Here is an 18,764-nt window from a genome sequence, read left to right on the forward strand (position 1 = left end):
CTCGGAAGGTAGAAGAGACACTCAGTCTGAGGTGTAGATGACTGGACAGAACAGGCCCGATGCTCCGGCCTTTGATCAAAAGGAATGTCGGCACACAGCATAGTGTTTTATCTACCAGGTTAAAGGGGGGCTCAACCCCAAGGAATGGGAATAACTAACATGACAACAGTCCCACTGTAACAGGGTCATTCTTGGGCTGCGGTAATATATATTTTTTTAAATAAACTTTATTTAATTTTTATTTAGCTAATGTCCAAACAAATTAAATTATTATAAATATAAAATCTCAGAATTTTTGCTATATTGTGTGCGTCAGCGGGCTCATCGTTTAAATTTAAAAACAAAGCTTTCATTTCAGCATTTTAACGTAAATCTAATCTCCTTGAGACTGTCGTTAACATGTCAGACTGAGCTCAGGAAACATAACATTCATATTTATTTATTTTTCGCCATTTTAATGAACAAATATTGTCACGTGACAGGGTTGACTAGTGTAACGGAGTAGACGAGAAATATTGGCTTTCATATAAACTAGTTTACTATCAAAATCCCTCCAGGATTTACCCCAAAACATTGCATTTCATTGTATGCAACCATGTCATAAGGACATTAGATATATATTTTGAATAATCTGGGTTTTATGAACCAAACTACAGTAAATATCAAAACAAATTAAAATACACATCAGGCATTAGGTTAATTAATAACGCTCAACAGGGTTTCATGAGAAAAGTTCAACGTGTCGTCAAACTGTAGGAACATTTTTCCAAGAGCATTTAGAATGCTAGATCAGCTGTTAACTACAGCGCTAGTGTCGGCATGACGATCCTTCTTCTCAGGAGCACCATATTCATTCACGGGTTCCTTCCTGAGAGTCTGGCCCACACATCTCTCTCAACCTCTACGTGGTCGGGATGTCACACGCTGTGGGGGTTTGGAATCGTTTCAAGGACTTCATCAACTGGATACCAGGGGATGTCGTCTCCGGAAGGTTTGGTCCTACACGATGCATACATTTCACTTGTACACTCATTTCATCCGTGCCGAAGGATGATGGTCTGGATATAGGATCCGTGCCGAAGGATGATGGTCTGGATATAGGATCCGTGCCGAAGGATGATGGTCTGGATATAGGATCCGTGCTGAAGGATGATGGTCTGGATATAGGATCCGTGCTGAAGGATGATGGTCTGGATATAGGATCCGTGCCGAAGGATGATGGTCTGGATATAGGATCCGTGCTGAAGGATGATGGTCTGGATATAGGATCCGTGCTGAAGGATGATGGTCTGGATATAGGTCATCATCATATTCCACTACCCAAGAACACCTGGATTTTCCCCACTGGATTTTGTCCACAGATTGTGGATTTCTCTCAATAGCTGGCTGTTCTGGAGCAAGGCTGTAATGTAACAAAATGTGGAAAAGGTGAAGGGGTTTGAACATTTTCCAAATGCTCTGTATATGTACGCACACATACATCACAACAACATTCAACATTAGGTATTTTTAAGAAAGCGTACAGTATATTGTGACTATGTCCTGGAGCCTTGGAGCCTTGGAGCCCTGGAGCCCTGGAGCCCTGGAGCCTTGGAGCCCTGGAGCCTAGGAGCCCTGGAGCCTAGGAGCCTAGGAGCCTTGGAGCCTTGGAGCCTTGGAGCCTTGGAGCCCTGGAGTCCTGGAGCCTTGGAGTCCTGGAGTCCTGGAGCCTTGGAGCCCTGGAGCCTTGGGGCCCTGGGGCCTTGGAACCCTGGAGTCTTGGAGCCCTGGAGCCTTGGAATACACAACAAAGACCTTTCTGCCTGTCAGTCATCCTCCATCTTATTACCCTCCTATTGCAGAACACTTGAGTGTCTAACTTGTTCACAACAAGTCAGTCAGTCATACCAACAATACTCCCACAGGCAGCTCACCTCCAGTCCCAGACACCACAGAGACAAAGGAGGAAGGTAGACTATGTTCCACCTAGCCTGTCTGTGTCTAACTTCGTCCCAAATGGTGCCCTAATCCCTATGTAGTGCACTACTTCTAACCAATGCTTGGCTCTTGTCAAAAGTAGCGCATTATATAGGGAATAGGATGCAATTTTGACCAGAGGCCAGTTCTGGCCAAAAGTAGTGCACTACATAGGTTACATAGATTAGGGTGCCATTTTGGACTCAGTTACTGACTTTTGTTTGCGCTGCTCTCTGCTTTAGGATCATCGCTGTCAGTTTGATCTAGATCATATTTAATCTCCCTGTGATGGCATGGTATTGGGGCCACAGAGTTACTAACTCCTCTCTCCCCTCCTCTACCAGGGGGCCACAGAGTTACTAACTCCTCTCTCCCCTCCTCTAACAGGGGGCCACAGAGTTACTAACTCCTCTCTCCTCTCCTCTACCAGGGGGCCACAGAGTTACTAACTCCTCTCTCCCCTCTACCAGGGGGCCACAGAGTTACTAACTCCTCTACCAGGGGGCCACAGAGTTACTAACTCCTCTCTCCCCTCTACCAGGGGGCCACAGAGTTACTAACTCCTCTACCAGGGGGCCACAGAGTTACTAACTCCTTTCTCCCCTCCTGTTTCTCTCCACATCACCCCAACCCTCCGTCACGTGCCCCAGCGCCCGACCCCCACGTCACGTGCCCCAGCGCCCGACCCCCCCCCACGTACTGATCCTCACATGTTGGCTGTCCCAAATGGCACCCTATGTGGCTGGGTAAAAAACAGTGCACTACATAGGAAATAGGGAGCCAATGTTATTGAACCGCCCCTCTGTATAACCTGGGAAGACATACATGTTATGATGACCTGTGGTATGCTGGGCTGGCAAACGTGGCATGTTATGAATGACTTGTGTTTCTGCTGGGCTGTTCATGGTTGAGCAGAGGCGTTGTGTGAGTTCATCGGAGCAGAAACAAGACCTTTGATCAACAGAGAAGGAATGAAGACATCACACAGATCTCTGGAGAGAAAGTCACTGGTTTGGCCGGGAGTCAGTGACTGACTGGGTAATTCGAGATCATTTTTTTGAAGACGTTGACTAACATTCGTCACCGCCTTTCAAAGTGTGTTGCATTATGGGTATAACACTTGTCGATTGCATGAACTTTAAAAATAATAATGTGAAGAAAAGGTCATGCAGGTTCTGATGAAGTCTCCTTCAGGTCTCTGCAGTAGATACTCACCCACTGTACCATGCCGTCCTCTGCTGCATTGTGGGAGGAACTATGTATCAACCAATCATTAGGGTGTTTTTGTTTGACCCACGCAAACGTGGCCAAAGAAGTGACTGAAACAGGAACCGACTTTTCCTCAATTCTAAAGTTACAGGTGATACAATTTAAGTTGAGATTCTCTCTAACCAATTCATTGTACACATTCTACGTTTTCAGTTTGTGAGTGTGTGATACGGGGGGGGGGGTATAGAAAAGTTTAATTACCACATTTATACAGAAAACCGTTTATAGCAACAGCAGCTATATAGACACTGCCATGATGATCTGAGCTGTTGGAAAACCCCCAGTGTCCGTCTTTTGGCTGTTGCACATGCACCTCCCCCGACTTCACTTCCGACTGTGGACTACAGTCGGATTCGTTAGGCTTACCGCTCGAACACACCCACTGACACCGTTTGGACTGACTGCTTGTGAGGCGCCGACTGACTGCTTGTGAGGCGCCGACTGACTGCTTGTGAGGCGCCGACTGACTGCTTGTGAGGCGCCGTTGCCATGGGGAGGAAGGAGATTGTGAATAGTAAAATCTGGTATAAGAAAAACAACCAAGCAGTCCCTTGCTGTAGTAAACAGCTAACTGAGGGTTGGGACTGGAGAAATTCACATTCATAGATCGGAAGGACGGACAGAAGGATGGCTAGACAGCAAGCCAGTCAGAGGATATTGCGGTTATATCAACCCTCTGGATCAGATATCCATTCACAGTCGATGCTTCTTCAGCTCCATACCAGACACCAACGTACAGCAGGCTACTGCAACAGAATATAGTGTCAACATTATACTGTGTCGTGGCAATTTCCTGTATTACCAAATGAGTTACAAACCACACACCAGTCAGAGTTATACTTAAACTTCATCTTTAATAATATGGGCTTTACCATAGCCCTTGGACTTTCAACAATTCACTATCTATAATGAATTGTTGAGAGTTCCAACATAATGTCAACTGAGATCTTTTATAGCAAAGATACACCCCTCTCAACTTACATGACGAACCACAGATCTTAGGAACTCTTCACAAAGGGCCTTTTACTTGAGAAAGGAGTATCCCTTAGCCAGATTGCATTCGCTATAAATTATAGCTCAGTTTGGTCTCTAAAACGAAGTTCTAATCTCGTTCCTGGTACTTCATAGTACAAAAACATTACCTTTACTATCTGGAATACTCTTCAGGATTTATTGGCCAAAAACATCGTAAAAGACAAGCCTGACCTCTCCCCTCTCTGGGCCCCAAGTGACTGAGCCCTAGCTGAGGAGGGAAAACTGCAACTGCCAACAGTATAGTCCAAAGGGATACATTCTAATGACAAGTATATCACATCAGCATATTATATAAATAAAACATCTTATTTATCTATGTTACCCAACTAATTCTGATTCATCCGCCACAACTGTCGAGCAAACGAGTCTATTCGTCAAGCAAGCATACAGGAGGTACTCGTTAGACAGACAGTTGGTCAGTGAACTGAAACCGTGGGCAAATATAATATTATTCAGTTGTCTGAAATCAAAAATGTACAAAATGTTTGGTCCTTGTAAAGACTTGGAATATAACCTGAACTGAGTATCAGAATGGTAGCATATTCCCTATACACTGAGTATATTATATATATATATATATGAGTATATATATATATATACATTAACGACCATGTTGACTCGAACGCTTCCCGCAAGTTGGCTGGATCCTGGGAATAAATAAAAAAAAATAAAAAAAGGTGTCTTTGTACGCTGACCATTCATGTTTTCTTTTAAATCTGCAATCTGGAACCTTCCACATCCTCATAGAGGATCTAGTTAAAAATGTTTAACCTCTCTGGTTTATAACTGAATTATATGTGCACCATATTACGTATTGGCCCCAAAGAAATACAACTTTTACATTACCGTGTACTGTAGTTTAACAATAAAAATGGTCCTACTCTGTACTCATATCCTGAAAGAAATTCTCACTACAATACATGTTAATAGAAAGTTAGCAAAAACAGAGGATCCTGCTGCCATTGAAAGGACAACACCTGTCTATTTGTGGGAAAGTCACCCTGATTAACTCTTAAGTAAAATAATAATGATAATAAAAATAATAATCTAATTAAGTAAATAGACTAATGACCGTAACTACAACTAATAACTTCTATTTTCAAATTATATGAGCAAAAAATATTCCACTTTATTCTGGGATGGCAAACCAGACCAGATTAAATAGGCCTATTTACAGAGCATTCAGAAAGTATTCAGACCCCTTGACTTTTTCCACATTTTATTACGTTAAAGCCTTATTCTAAAATTGATTCAATAGTTTTTTTTCCATCATCAATTTTCCTCAAAGTCAAAGGGTCTGAATACTTTACGAATGCACTGTACATAATGAATATGAATTTGGAGGGCAGAAATTATTAAATATTAACGCATTAGACCTCTCACTAAAGGTTTCAGGAATAAAAAAAACGATACTTAAATTCAAACTGGTCCACTAGCAGATTAGTAAGCATTTCTCACCCCGTGTTGGGCTTCTTTTCCCCTTTATTCAGATTACAACCTCTAAATTTCAGTTATTTGAAAAATGTATTTAAAAAAATATCTTTTTGTTTTTTTAAAGGCATAGAAAGTTGGTTTCAATTTCAGTTTAATACACCAGAAAAGACAGAACAAATATACAGATTGATAAAAACATTTTCTGGGGGAATAAAAAAATTATACCTCTAAAAGAAAAATCTTTGTAAATATAAATAGGACTGGTGGAGTTGTCACACATATGGAAATGTCTGCTCTAAAATTACAACTTGCAGCAAAAAAATGGAGAAGACAAGTAGAAGGGGGAGAAGGTAAGGAACTTGCCCGTCGGCCCTACATTAAAAGACCAAGATTGGTTAACACATTTTTTGGGGGTGGGGATAAATAAAGTATACTGGTTACACTACTGTTCAAAAGTTTGGGGTCACTTAGAAATGTCCTTGTTTTTGAAAGAAAAGCTTTTTTTTTGTCCATTAAAATAACATCAAATTGATCAGAAATACAGTGTAGACATTGTTAATGTTGTAAATGACTATAGCTTCTTTAAATCAGAACAACAGTTTTCAGCTGTGCTAACATAATAGCAAAAGGGTTTTCTAATGATCAATTAGCCTTTTAAAATGATAAACTTGGATTAGCTAACACAACGTGCCATTGGAGCACATGAGTGGTGGTTGCTGATAATGGGCCTCTGTACGTGCTTCTACACCTGCATTGCAGGGGGGGTTTGGGGGGTTTTAGGCTGGGTTTCTGTACAGCACTTTGAGATATCAGCTGATGTAAGAAGGCCTTTATAAATACATTTGATTTGTACGCCTACGTAGATATTCCATTAAAAAATCTGCCAACTGTCTCTATTATTTTATGGGAGACCAGCTAGATCTTCTGCCTTTTTATATAATATGACAGACCAGCTAGATCTACTGTCTCTATTATATAATGACAGACCAGCTAGATCTACTGTCTCTATTATATTATGACAGACCAGCTAGATCTACTGTCTCTATTATATTATGACAGACCAGCTAGATCTACTGTCTCTATTATATTATGACAGACCAGCTAGATCTACTGTCTCTATATTACGACAGACCAGCTAGATCTAATGTCTCTATTATATTATGACAGACCAGCTAGATCTAATGTCTCTATTATATTATGCCTGACCAGCTAGATCTAGCTGGTCTGTCGTAATATATTAGAGACAGTAGATCTAGCTGGTCTGTCATATTATATAAAAAAGGCAGAAGTTTTAGCTGGTCATTTAGTCATTTACAACATTAACAATGTCTACACTGCATTTTTGATCAATTTGATGTTATTTTAAAATGGACAACATTTTTTGCTTTTCTTTCAAAAACAAGGACATTTCTAAGTGCCTCCAAACTTTTGAACGGTAGTGTACATTTAGGAATTTAAAAAAAGACAGCTGCCCCACATGGTTTAAGATACTGATACACAAAACACCTGATTCAAAAAATTTAAATTATATTTAAATTATACAAAATTCTTGCAAACAATAGAATGTTATGTATATTGGGGGATACAACCATCCCAGCGACAAAATCATTAGATCACTTGTTGTGATTTTACTGAGTTACAGTTCATTAGGAAATCAGTCAATTGGAATAAATTCATTAGACCCTAATCTATGGATTTCACATGACTGGGAGTACAGATATGCATCTGTTGGTCACAGATCATAAATAAAAAAATAGGCCTCCGAATCTCATCACGGTATTTATGTGCAATCAAATTGCCATCGATAAAATGCAATTGTGTTTGTTATCAGTATGCCTGCCTATACCATAACCCCACCGTCACCACGAGGCCCTCTGTTCACAACGTTGACATCAGCAAACCGCTCGCCCCCACATGACGCCATACACCTGGTCTGCGGTTGTGTGGCCGGTTGGACGTAAGACAACTTATGGTCGAAAAATCAACAGTCTACCCTGTGGATTTAACAAGTGACATCAATAAGGGATCATAGCTTTTCACCAGGTCAGTCATGGAAAGAGCAAGTGTTCTTAATGTTTTGTACACTCGGTTTATAGTTCTATTTTTGGGGGTAAAACATGTTTTAAAAACTCTTGTGTTTCCAACCTCATCTGCACACCTTTCTGCGTTGTTTTTTTAACGGAACTGTTTGTCTTTCACTTGTCTTGTTTATGTTAATACACCAAACTAGTGTAAGATTTTCAAGTTGTTCCCATGCCAGTCTCCAGTCCTCTGTCCCCATGCCAGTCTCCTGTCCTCTGTCCGCCATGCCAGTCTCCTGGCCTCTGTCCGCCATGCCAGTCTCCTGGCCTCTGTCCCCATGCCAGTCTCCTGGCCTCTGTCCGCCATGCCAGTCTCCTGGCCTCTGTCCCCATGCCAGTCTCCAGTCCCCTGTCCCCATGCCAGTCTCCTGTCCCCTGTCCCCATGCCAGTCTCCTGTCCCCTGTCCCCATGCCAGTCTCCTGTCCTCTGTCCCCATGCCAGTCTCCTGTCCTCTGTCCCCATGCCAGTCTCCTGTCCTCTGTCCCCATGCCAGTCTCCTGTCCTCTGTCCCCATGCCAGTCTCCTGTCCTCTGTCCCCATGCCAGTCTCCTGTCCTCTGTCCCCATGCCAGTCTCCTGTCCTCTGTCCCCATGCCAGTCTCCTGTCCTCTGTCCCCATGCCAGTCTCCTGTTCTCTGTCCCCATGCCAGTCTCCTGTCCTCTGTCCCCATGCCAGTCTCCTGTCCTCTGTCCCCATGCCAGTCTCCTGTCCTCTGTCCCCATGCCAGTCTCCTGTCCTCATGCCAGTCTCCTGTCCTCATGCCAGTCTCCTGTCCTCATGCCAGTCTCCTGTCCTCTGTCCCCATGCCAGTCTCCTGTCCTCTGTCCCCATGCCAGTCTCCTGTCCTCTGTTCCCATGCCAGTCTCCTGTCCTCTGTCCCCATAACATTATAATCTGGACCTCCAAGCCAGTCTCCTGTCCTCTGTCCCCATGCCAGTCTCCTGTCCTCTGTCCCCATGCCAGTCTCCTGTCCTCTGTCCCCATGCCAGTCTCCTGTCCTCTGTCCCCATGCCAGTCTCCTGTCCTCTGTCCCCATGCCAGTCTCCTGTCCTCTGTCCCCATGCCAGTCTCCTGTCCTCTGTCCCCATGCCAGTCTCCTGTCCTCTGTCCCCATGCCAGTCTCCTGTCCTCTGTCCCCATGCCAGTCTCCTGTCCTCTGTCCCCATGCCAGTCTCCTGTCCTCCGTCCCCATGCCAGTCTCCTGTCCTCTGTCCCCATAACATTATAATCTGAACCTCCAAGCCAGTCTCCTGTCCTCTGTCCCCATTACATTATAATCTGGACCTCCAAGCCAGGTCAATAGCTTTTTATTGAACTTGATTCTTTCCCTTTAAAATCAGTGCCTGAAAAGCAGCAGTAGTCTGGATCTCGTAGGCGTAGTGTAAGATTTAAATCCCCCTGCAATACACTGGGGGAGAATCACACTGCCTCACTGTGAATGGTAAGACCAACAGGGAGCAACTGTACAGGCCACTCAATCCTCCTGTTGGTTAGAACCTTAATATTGACAAAGTGTAGAGAGGATCACATGAGTAATAGCCAAAGCCAACTCTTGTATGTTAAAGGACATGCTATTTAATAACACAACAGCTGTACAATACAGTTCAGAATGACATCATCATAATGGGACAGAGACTGGGCAGTAGTAGCTACTGTATGTCTATGTCCCAAAATGGCACCCTATTCTCTATATAGTATACTACTTTATACCAGGGCCCATAGGGGTTGGTATATAGTTTACTACTTTAGACCAGGACCCATAGGGGTTGGTATATAGTATACTACTTTAGACCAGGACCCATAGGGGTTGGTATATAGTATACTACTTTAGACCAGGGCCCATAGTGGTTGGTATATAGTATACTACTTTAGACCATGACCCTGAGGGGTTGGTATATAGTATACTACTTTAGACCAGAACCCATAGGGGTTGGTATATAGTATACTACTTTAGACCAGGGCCCATAGTGGTTGGTATATAGTATACTACTTTAGACCAGGACCCATAGGGGTTGGTATATAGTATACTACTTTAGACCAGGACCCATAGGGGTTGGTATATAGTATACTACTTTAGACCAGGACCCTTAGGGGTTGGTATATAGTATACTACTTTAGACCAGGACCCTTAGGGGTTAGTATATAGCAGAGGTGGACAATTGCACTCGGTCTGGGTTCTATCTAGACCTCGAAACATTTCTCATTAATAATTGTTAAATTAAATACCGATGAAGCAACCCTTTTTTCCCAATGTACTCACATTGCGCTGGCTCAGCTGGGAAGGTCCCAGACAGCGTCCCATACTACTGTGTTGTCCAATCACGTGCGTTATTTAAATCACTTCACGAAACTCAGCCAATCAAAGCGAATGTTTACAATGCATGTTAGGAGACGTTGGAGACGTTAGGAGATGTTGTCAGAGAGAGAGAGACAGCGAGAGAAGAAATTATAGAATGGCGTGCCCAAAAAGTCAGGAAAGTCGATACAGAAAATCAACCTTTCAAAGAGGAGTAGGGCAGACAAATATGCATTTATCCTTCCCGCAGCGAGTGTCAAACCGGATATGTTCAGAGACCGTGGCTCTAATAAAAAAAGAGCCAACGTGAAGCGCCACTACGAGACAAAGCACAGATCTTTTGAGCAAACATATCCACATCAGTCTGAGGTGAGGACACACATATCCACATCAGTCTGAGGTGAGGACACACACATATCCACAGGAGTCTGAGGTGAGGACACACACATATCCACAGCAGTCTGAGGTGAGGACACAAACATATCCACATCAGTCTGAGGTGAGGACACACATATCCACATCAGTCTGAGGTGAGGACACACATATCCACATCAGTCTGAGGTGAGGACACACACATATCCACAGGAGTCTGAGGTGAGGACACACACATATCCACAGGAGTCTGAGGTGAGGACACACACATATCCACAGGAGTCTGAGGTGAGGACACACATATCCACATCAGTCTGAGGTGAGGACACACATATCCACATCAGTCTGAGGTGAGGACACACATATCCACATCAGTCTGAGGTGAGGACACACACATATCCACAGGAGTCTGAGGTGAGGACACACACATATCCACAGGAGTCTGAGGTGAGGACACAAACATATCCACAGGAGTCTGAGGTGAGGACACAAACATATCCACAGGAGTCTGAGGTGAGGACACAAACATATCCACAGCAGTCTGAGGTGAGGACAAACATATCCACAGCAGTCTGAGGTGAGGACACAAACATATCCACATCAGTCTGAGGTGAAGACAAACATATCCACAGGAGTCTGAGGTGAGGACACAAACATATCCACAGCAGTCTGAGGTGAGGACAAACATATCCACAGCAGTCTGAGGTGAGGACACAAACATATCCACATCAGTCTGAGGTGAAGACAAACATATCCACAGCAGTCTGAGGTGAGGACACAAACTAATCCACAGCAGTCTGAGGTGAGGACACAAACATATCCACAGCAGTCTGAGGTGAGGACACAAACATATCCACAGGAGTCTGAGGTGAGGACAAACATATCCACAGCAGTCTGAGGTGAGGACACAAACTAATCCACAGCAGTCTGAGGTGAGGACAAACATATCCACAGCAGTCTGAGGTGAGGACACACACATATCCACAGGAGTCTGAGGTGAGGACACAAACATATCCACAGCAGTCTGAGGTGAGGACACAAACATATCCACAGGAGTCTGAGGTGAGGACAAACATATCCACATCAGTCTGAGGTGAGGACAAACATATCCACATCAGTCTGAGGTGAGGACACAAACATATCCACAGCAGTCTGAGGTGAGGACACAAACATATCCACAGGAGTCTGAGGTGAGGACACAAACATATCCACAGCAGTCTGAGGTGAGGACACAAACATATCCACAGCAGTCTGAGGTGAGGACACAAACATATCCACAGCAGTCTGAGGTGAGGACACAAACATATCCACAGCAGTCTGAGGTGAGGACACACATATCCACAGCAGTCTGAGGTGAGGACACACATATCCACATCAGTCTGAGGTGAGGACACAAACTAATCCACATCAGTCTGAGGTGAGGACACGCAAAATAAACTAACTCAAAGCCCAGTATGATCGGTCCACCAGAGTCCTCTCCCATGTAATTCACTGCCCAACAACGTGCAAACGAATGTTCACTAAACATAGCTTGGATTTTTGGGTCAACACCAAAAGCCATTTTACTGACGGTGGGAGTGGGGATGGAGTGCATGAATGCTGTGGCTGAAACTTTACTGGTAAACAAAAAGACGAGCGGTGTGAAAAGATCAAGCAAATCCCAATGTCAAGTACATCAACAGCAAGAAAGAGTGAAATATTTAACACAGTGTGATGAAGCTATAGGGAGTGCACCGTGCATAGCATTATGCTGTCGATGAATCTACTGATGGGAGTGATACTGCCCAGCTATAGGGAGTGCACCGTGCATAGCATTATGCTGTCGATGAATCTACTGATGGGAGTGATACTGCCCAGCTATAGGGAGTGCACCGTGCATAGCATTATGCTGTCGATGAATCTACTGATGCGAGTGATACTGCCCAGCTTCTGGTGTATGTTAGATTTTACCACACAGAGAAGAAGGAATTCTGTGAAGACATGTTAGGGGGGTAACACCACTCGAGACACATACAAGATGAAAAGGATATATACATAGAGGAGATGCTGAGAAAGAGAGGGGATAGACCTAAAACAACAGGAAATGACATGTACATAAAGGAGATGCTGAGAAAGAGAGGGGATAGACTTAAAACAACAGGAAATGACATGTACATAAAGGAGATGCTGAGAAAGAGAGGGGATAGACTTAAAACAACAGGAAATGACATGTACATAAAGGAGATGCTGAGAAAGAGAGGGGATAGACCTAAAACAACAGGAAATGACATGTACATAAAGGAGATGCTGAGAAAGAGAGGGGATAGACCTAAAACAACAGGAAATGACATGTACATAAAGGAGATGCTGAGAAAGAGAGGGATAGACCTAAAACAACAGGAAATGACATGTACATAAAGGAGATGCTGAGAAAGAGGGGGAATAGACCTAAAACAACAGGAAATGACATGTACATAAAGGAGATGCTGAGAAAGAGGGGATAGACCTAAAACAACAGGAAATGACATGTACATAAAGGAGATGCTGAGAAAGAGAGGGATAGACCTAAAACAACAGGAAATGACATGTACATAAAGGAGATGCTGAGAAAGAGGGGGGATAGACCTGAAACAAGTGGCCTCTTATCACCTCAGACGGGGCCCCTGCCATGACAGGAAGAGAGAGAGGAGCTGTGGCACGACTGAACGAGGAAAACCCTGATCTCACAGCTTACCACTGTGATCATTCATCAGTCTGTCCTCTGCGCCAATCTGTCAGAAGAGTATGCTGAAGTGATGAATACAATGACGAAACTCATCCACTTCCTCTGGGCATCCCTCATCCTCATCCTCATCGTCCTGCTGAGAGAATTCCTGAAAGAAGTCGAGGCAAATGCAAAATGACCTACTGCTGCACAACGTGAGATTGGCTCAGCAAAGGCTTGGAACGCTTTTGGTCCATTCGAAAGGAATGAACAGCTTTCCTAGTACAGCTCAAGAGGAACAGCTTTCCTAGTACAGCTCAAGAGGAACAGCTTTCCTAGTACAGCTCAAGAGGAACAGCTTTCCTAGTACAGCTCAAGAGGAACAGCTTTCCTAGTACAGCTCAAGAGGAACAGCTTTCCTAGTACAGCTCAAGAGGAACAGCTTTCCTAGTACAGCTCAAGAGGAACAGCTTTCCTAGTACAGCTCAAGAGGAACAGCTTTCCTAGTACAGCTCAAGAGGAACAGCTTTCCTAGTACAGCTCAAGAGGAACAGCTTTCCTAGTACAGCTCAAGAGTCAGAAGGCAACAGAGGTTTACACTTTTTTTTTTTTTTTGCAAGACGAGAGCAAAATGGATATTGTTGCATTTTTGGTCGACATCACACCTTAATGAGCTCGACGTGAAACTACAGGGCAAGAACAATTCATCTGTCCGCTCCTTCCAGAGGAAACTGGAAGTGTTCAAGGAAGATCTTCAAGGAGACGGAGCACACTTCCTGAAAGCGCAGGAACAGATTCAGGGTGAGAGAGATGTTTCTCCTCGTGTTGAATTCATAGATGAGCTGATTGGAAACTTCAGAAAATCGCTTTGACAGATTCAGCCTTGGACAGATTCAGCCTTGGACAGATTCAGCCTTGGACAGATTCAGCCTTGGACAGATTCAGCCTTGGACAGACTCAGCCTTGGACAGGAGCTCCTTCTTCTAATTTGAGAATCCATTCCTCATCACAGATGTCAGAGGATTTTCTAAAAGGAGGTGACACAGACCTTCAAGTGGGGACATGGTGGATCTCTACAGATGGAACTGATTGATCTGCAAGCTAATGCTGCACTGAGAGAGCACTTTCAACTAACTGATCATGACCCTTTCTGGCTGCAGGCTGTGTCTGAGACTGTGTTCCCTGGTCTAACCAACTAACTGATCATGATCCTATCTGGCTGTGTCAGACTGTGTTCCCTGGTCTAACCAACTAACTGATCATGATCCTATCAGGCTGTGTCTGAGAATGTGTTCTCCTGGTCTAACCAAAGTAGCACTAAACACCTTGACCATGTTTGGCTCCACATACAGCTGTGAGTCTTCTCTCCACTATGAACATCATTAACAATAAGTACCGTTCTAGACTCACCAATGAGCACCTAGAGATGTGCATGAGAATGACTACAGCCAAGGTTCAAATGACTGGCAGGACAAGAAACAGCCCTTTTCTCTCACTAAAGAAGAGCGCTGGAGAAGTGGGAGAGGGAAATATTAAACATGTGGTTTCTTATTTGTTCAAAAAGCAAAGCACTTTTTTCAGAAACAGGCAACTTTTGTTATTTTTCTTTGTGACGACGCAGTCTCGTCGCGTAAAGACGCAGTAAAGACGCAGTCGCGTAAAGACGCAGTCTCGTCGCGTGACGACGCAGACTCGTCGCGTGACGTCGGAGTCTCGTCGCGTGACGACGCAGTCTCGTCGGAGTCTCGTCGCGTGACGACGCAGTCTCGCCGTGTGACGACGCAGTCTCGCCGTGTGACGACGCAGTCTCGCCGTGTGACGACGCAGTCTCGCCGTGTGACGACGCAGTCTCGACGTGTGACGACGCAGTCTCGCCGTGTGACGACGCAATCTCGCCGTGTGACGACGCAATCTCGTCGTGTGACGACGCAGTCTCGTTTTGCTTGAAATGAGAACATTTGAGACTGGCCTACTTTTACTTATGATTAGGCTGCATATTTATTATGTTTAATGTGTCTGCATTGAAAATGTGCAATACATATTGTTGAAATGTAGTACTTTGTTTATTAGCTATGCATATACAAGAACTACATATGACCCCAAATCATAGCGCACGTTAGACATTTTAATGGATTGGACCTTTGGGGGGGGGGAAAAACCTGAGCCACTGGACCTCTTTGGATTCTAACTGTGCACCCCTGATATATAGAATACTACTTTAGACCAGGACCCTTAGGGGTTGGTATATAATATACTACTTTAGACCAGGGCCCATAGGGGTTGGTATATAGTATACTACTTTAGACCAGGACCCATAGGGGTTGGTATACAGTATACTACTTTAGACAAGGACCCGTAGGGGTTGGTATATAGTATACTACTTTAGACCAGGGCCCATAAGGGTTGGTATATAGTATACTACTTTAGACCAGGACCCATAGTGGTTGGTATATAGTATACTACTTTAGACCAATACCCATAGGGGTTGGTATATAGTATACTACTTTAGACCAGGACCCGTAGGGGTTGGTATATAGTATACTACTTTAGACCAGGGCCCATAGGGGTTGGTATATAGTATACTACTTTAGACAAGGACCCATAGGGGTTGGTATACAGTATACTACTTTAGACCAGGACCCATAGGGGTTGGTATATAGTATACTACTTTAGACCAGGACCCATAGGGGTTAGTATATAGTATACTACTTTAGACCAGGACCCATAGGGGTTGGTATATAGTATACTACTTTAGACCAGGACCCTTAGGGGTTGGTATATAGTATACTACTTTAGACCAGGACCCATAGGGGTTGGTATATAGTATACTACTTTACGGTGTACTGTGCATGGCTGAAGGTAAGGTTGGTTTGTCTGCGCTATGAGAAGAGATTGGGCATTGAATTGTAAATCAGCCAGTAACTGGCTTTGTCAGATATGTTGTCCATCCAGATATTCTGAATGGGAGGTTTCAGTTTCACAAAGTCACATTTTTATCAACATATGTCGTTGACTGAGATAAGACAAAGGTAAACGTTAATAGAAAACGCTAGGCTAAGGCTAAATGCTAGGCTAAGGCTAAATGCTAGGCTAAGGCTAAACGCTAGGCTAAGGCTAAATGCTAGGCTAAATGCTAGGCTAAGGCTAAATGAGGCTAAGTGTAAAACATAAAACCACAACAAAATAGTACAAGTAAATCAGTATATAAAACACAAAGTCCAAACAACTAAAGAGCACTCTATTCCCTATTTAGTGCACTACTTTTGACCAGTGCCCATAGAGCTCTGGTCAAAAGTAGTGCACTAAATAAGGAATAGGGTGCATTTGGAAAACATCAACAAAAAAGGAAAGCAGTAAATATGCAGAGTAGGAGAAGATACTTGGTGGATTAAGTTAACCCCTCCCAGAGTGGATTTCCACAGCCCGCCAAAAATAATATTAGCATAATACAAAAATCCTCATCAACATCCTTCATTTAAACTAGAGATTTCAGTTTCCTTACATTGGATGCATCTTAATAATCCACCACATCCGTCGACGTCGAACTTCCAAATCCGTTTTGCTCTACGACCCCCCCCCCCTACAAGGTCCCAGGAACCAGTTGAAAAAAACGAATGGAAGTATATATGGAGATAATTTAGTGCCAAAAATAAGGGGTCAAATACATGTAATAAAATGTAAATTAAAATGGTTCCTGATCTTTCTTATATATCTCACATATATCGAAGACACCTCAGAACAAACTTCCTTTTGATAATTATTATTATTATTTTTTTTTTTACTATCTGTCGTTCCATGTAGTGAATCTGTTATTCAATGTGTTTGTACGGGCTAACAGCTGTAAGGTCAAATTCACTGCTTCATCAAATACTTTTTATATATTTTCGTTATACTTCCAAGGGATCTTAAAATTCCAAATCGAATAGCTAAATGTCCTTGGTATGACCTTCTTAAAACAATTCCATATGTCAGCTGAGTAGAACCCCCCCTTGCCGCCCCCCCCAGTCTTAGGACAGGGCTGAGACTGTAGAAGGTTAATGATTGACCTTAAAGAACACATATTAGTTAGAAATACAGGCTAACTACTACATACATAAGTCATTATAAAATATTCAATATTCTGTGTCCAGGCACATCTTCTGGTCTGCGTCTCAAATGGCACCCTTATTTCTGTACAACGCACCCCCAAACTCTGATTGGCCGTGTTCCAGAGCATCAAAAGCGTGCTGTATGAAGGGAAAATTGCGACTGACTTGACCTACAATCATTTTTTATGATCTAAGGTGATTTGTAGATCAGTCGGTCTCGACTCGCCTTTAAAAAGGTGGCTGCAATGTCAAAACGCACCCATTGTGAAGCGAGACACCAGACAGAGCATTGTGGGTATTCATGATGGCTGCCCTCAGGAGGGTGACTCAGCTTCATCCTGGTCACCGATGGCAGATACTGCCAATAACGATAAAACCCCCCAGAGATGTAGAAGGCTGCCATTCAGTCAGTTAGTAAAAACCACTACGAATGGATCAATGACGTTTTCCTTGAACGGCCGAGCTGATTGGCCACTGCTGGCTCACACTGAAAGCTGATTGGCCACGCTGGCTCACACTGAAAGCTGATTGGCCACAATGCACAGCATGTCATCATCAGGGGGTTGGGATCTGGGCTGGCTGGATCGTCCTCTCTGTTGGTTCAGGATGAGTAGGGACTAGGGGGTATGAGTTAGGGCATAGGGAGAAGGGGTTAGGGTCTAGGGTGTGACCCCTTCTTGGTCCATACCGCAGCACAGTCTCGATGGTAGGGAGTAGGGTCTAGGGCGTCACCCCTTCTCCCAGACTCGAGGCAAGGGGTTAGGGTCTAGGGTGTGACCCCTTCTTGGTCCATACTAACGCCCAGAGCCTCTATATCATTACTGATATCAGAGATCATGCGGTCCCACTCGTCTCCTTCGGAGGGCACCAGGCCTTCGTCAGACCCACCGCCGTCCCCTCCCGCCGCTCCGTTCCCATTGGTGGTTGAGTCGGAGGCGGAGCTGGCGGTGCGGCGGTAGCGTCCGAAGCTGTCGGTGATGATGCCGCGGCCGTCCTTAACGCCGATGGTCTCCAGGAAGTTCTCAAAGTGTTGGCTGTCCTTCTCCGGGATGAACGGCCTCAGACCTGGATGGACATGGGATCATAAAGGGGGGGGGGGGGGGGGGGGGGGACAATGCACAGACAGTCAATCACAGAACCAGGGCTTTAAGCTGACCTTTTTTTTTCTTTTTTTTTTTACAAGGAGCCAAAGAAATTTAGCAGCACAATGAAAATGATTTTAGGTATTAAAGCTAGAGTCCCTCATTTCTCTAGACTCACTGGTGCTCCTAAATTAACAATCCAGGGCACACAGCACATATTTAGGCACATATGGGATTAAAATGGTCCCACTGTAGAACCCCCGAGAGCCTTATGTGAACTGAAATAGTGCAGACTCATTTCACAGTCGAGCTGAAACAGCAAGGTCCTGTTCGATAAGGCACAACGTAGCAAAAAACAGGGATTGGGAAACACAAAATAAAGCATTCTCATCGGTCAAGCTCAGGTAAAAATCTCCGGTTCGTCTCACAACTGTTTCCTGCTGCTCGGCTTGACCTCTGAACACAGC

General features: G+C 44.1%; 1 protein-coding gene across 3 annotated transcripts in view; it reads right to left on the bottom strand.

Moving 5' to 3' along the window:
* Positions 1-16,995: 16,995 nt before the first annotated feature.
* The window catches only part of ccm2 (CCM2 scaffold protein), a 34,211-nt gene continuing 32,442 nt past the window's right edge, over positions 16,996-18,764 (bottom strand). For all 3 annotated transcript variants that reach the window (XM_071369327.1, XM_071369329.1, XM_071369330.1), the window contains exon 10: positions 16,996-18,280. In XM_071369327.1, the coding sequence (XP_071225428.1) occupies positions 17,982-18,280 (299 nt within the window). In that variant the 3' untranslated portion in view covers positions 16,996-17,981. The remainder of the gene's footprint in view (positions 18,281-18,764) is intronic.

The sequence above is a fragment of the Salvelinus alpinus genome, chromosome 27 (assembly GCF_045679555.1).
Source record: "Salvelinus alpinus chromosome 27, SLU_Salpinus.1, whole genome shotgun sequence".
Lineage (NCBI taxonomy): Eukaryota > Metazoa > Chordata > Actinopteri > Salmoniformes > Salmonidae > Salvelinus > Salvelinus alpinus.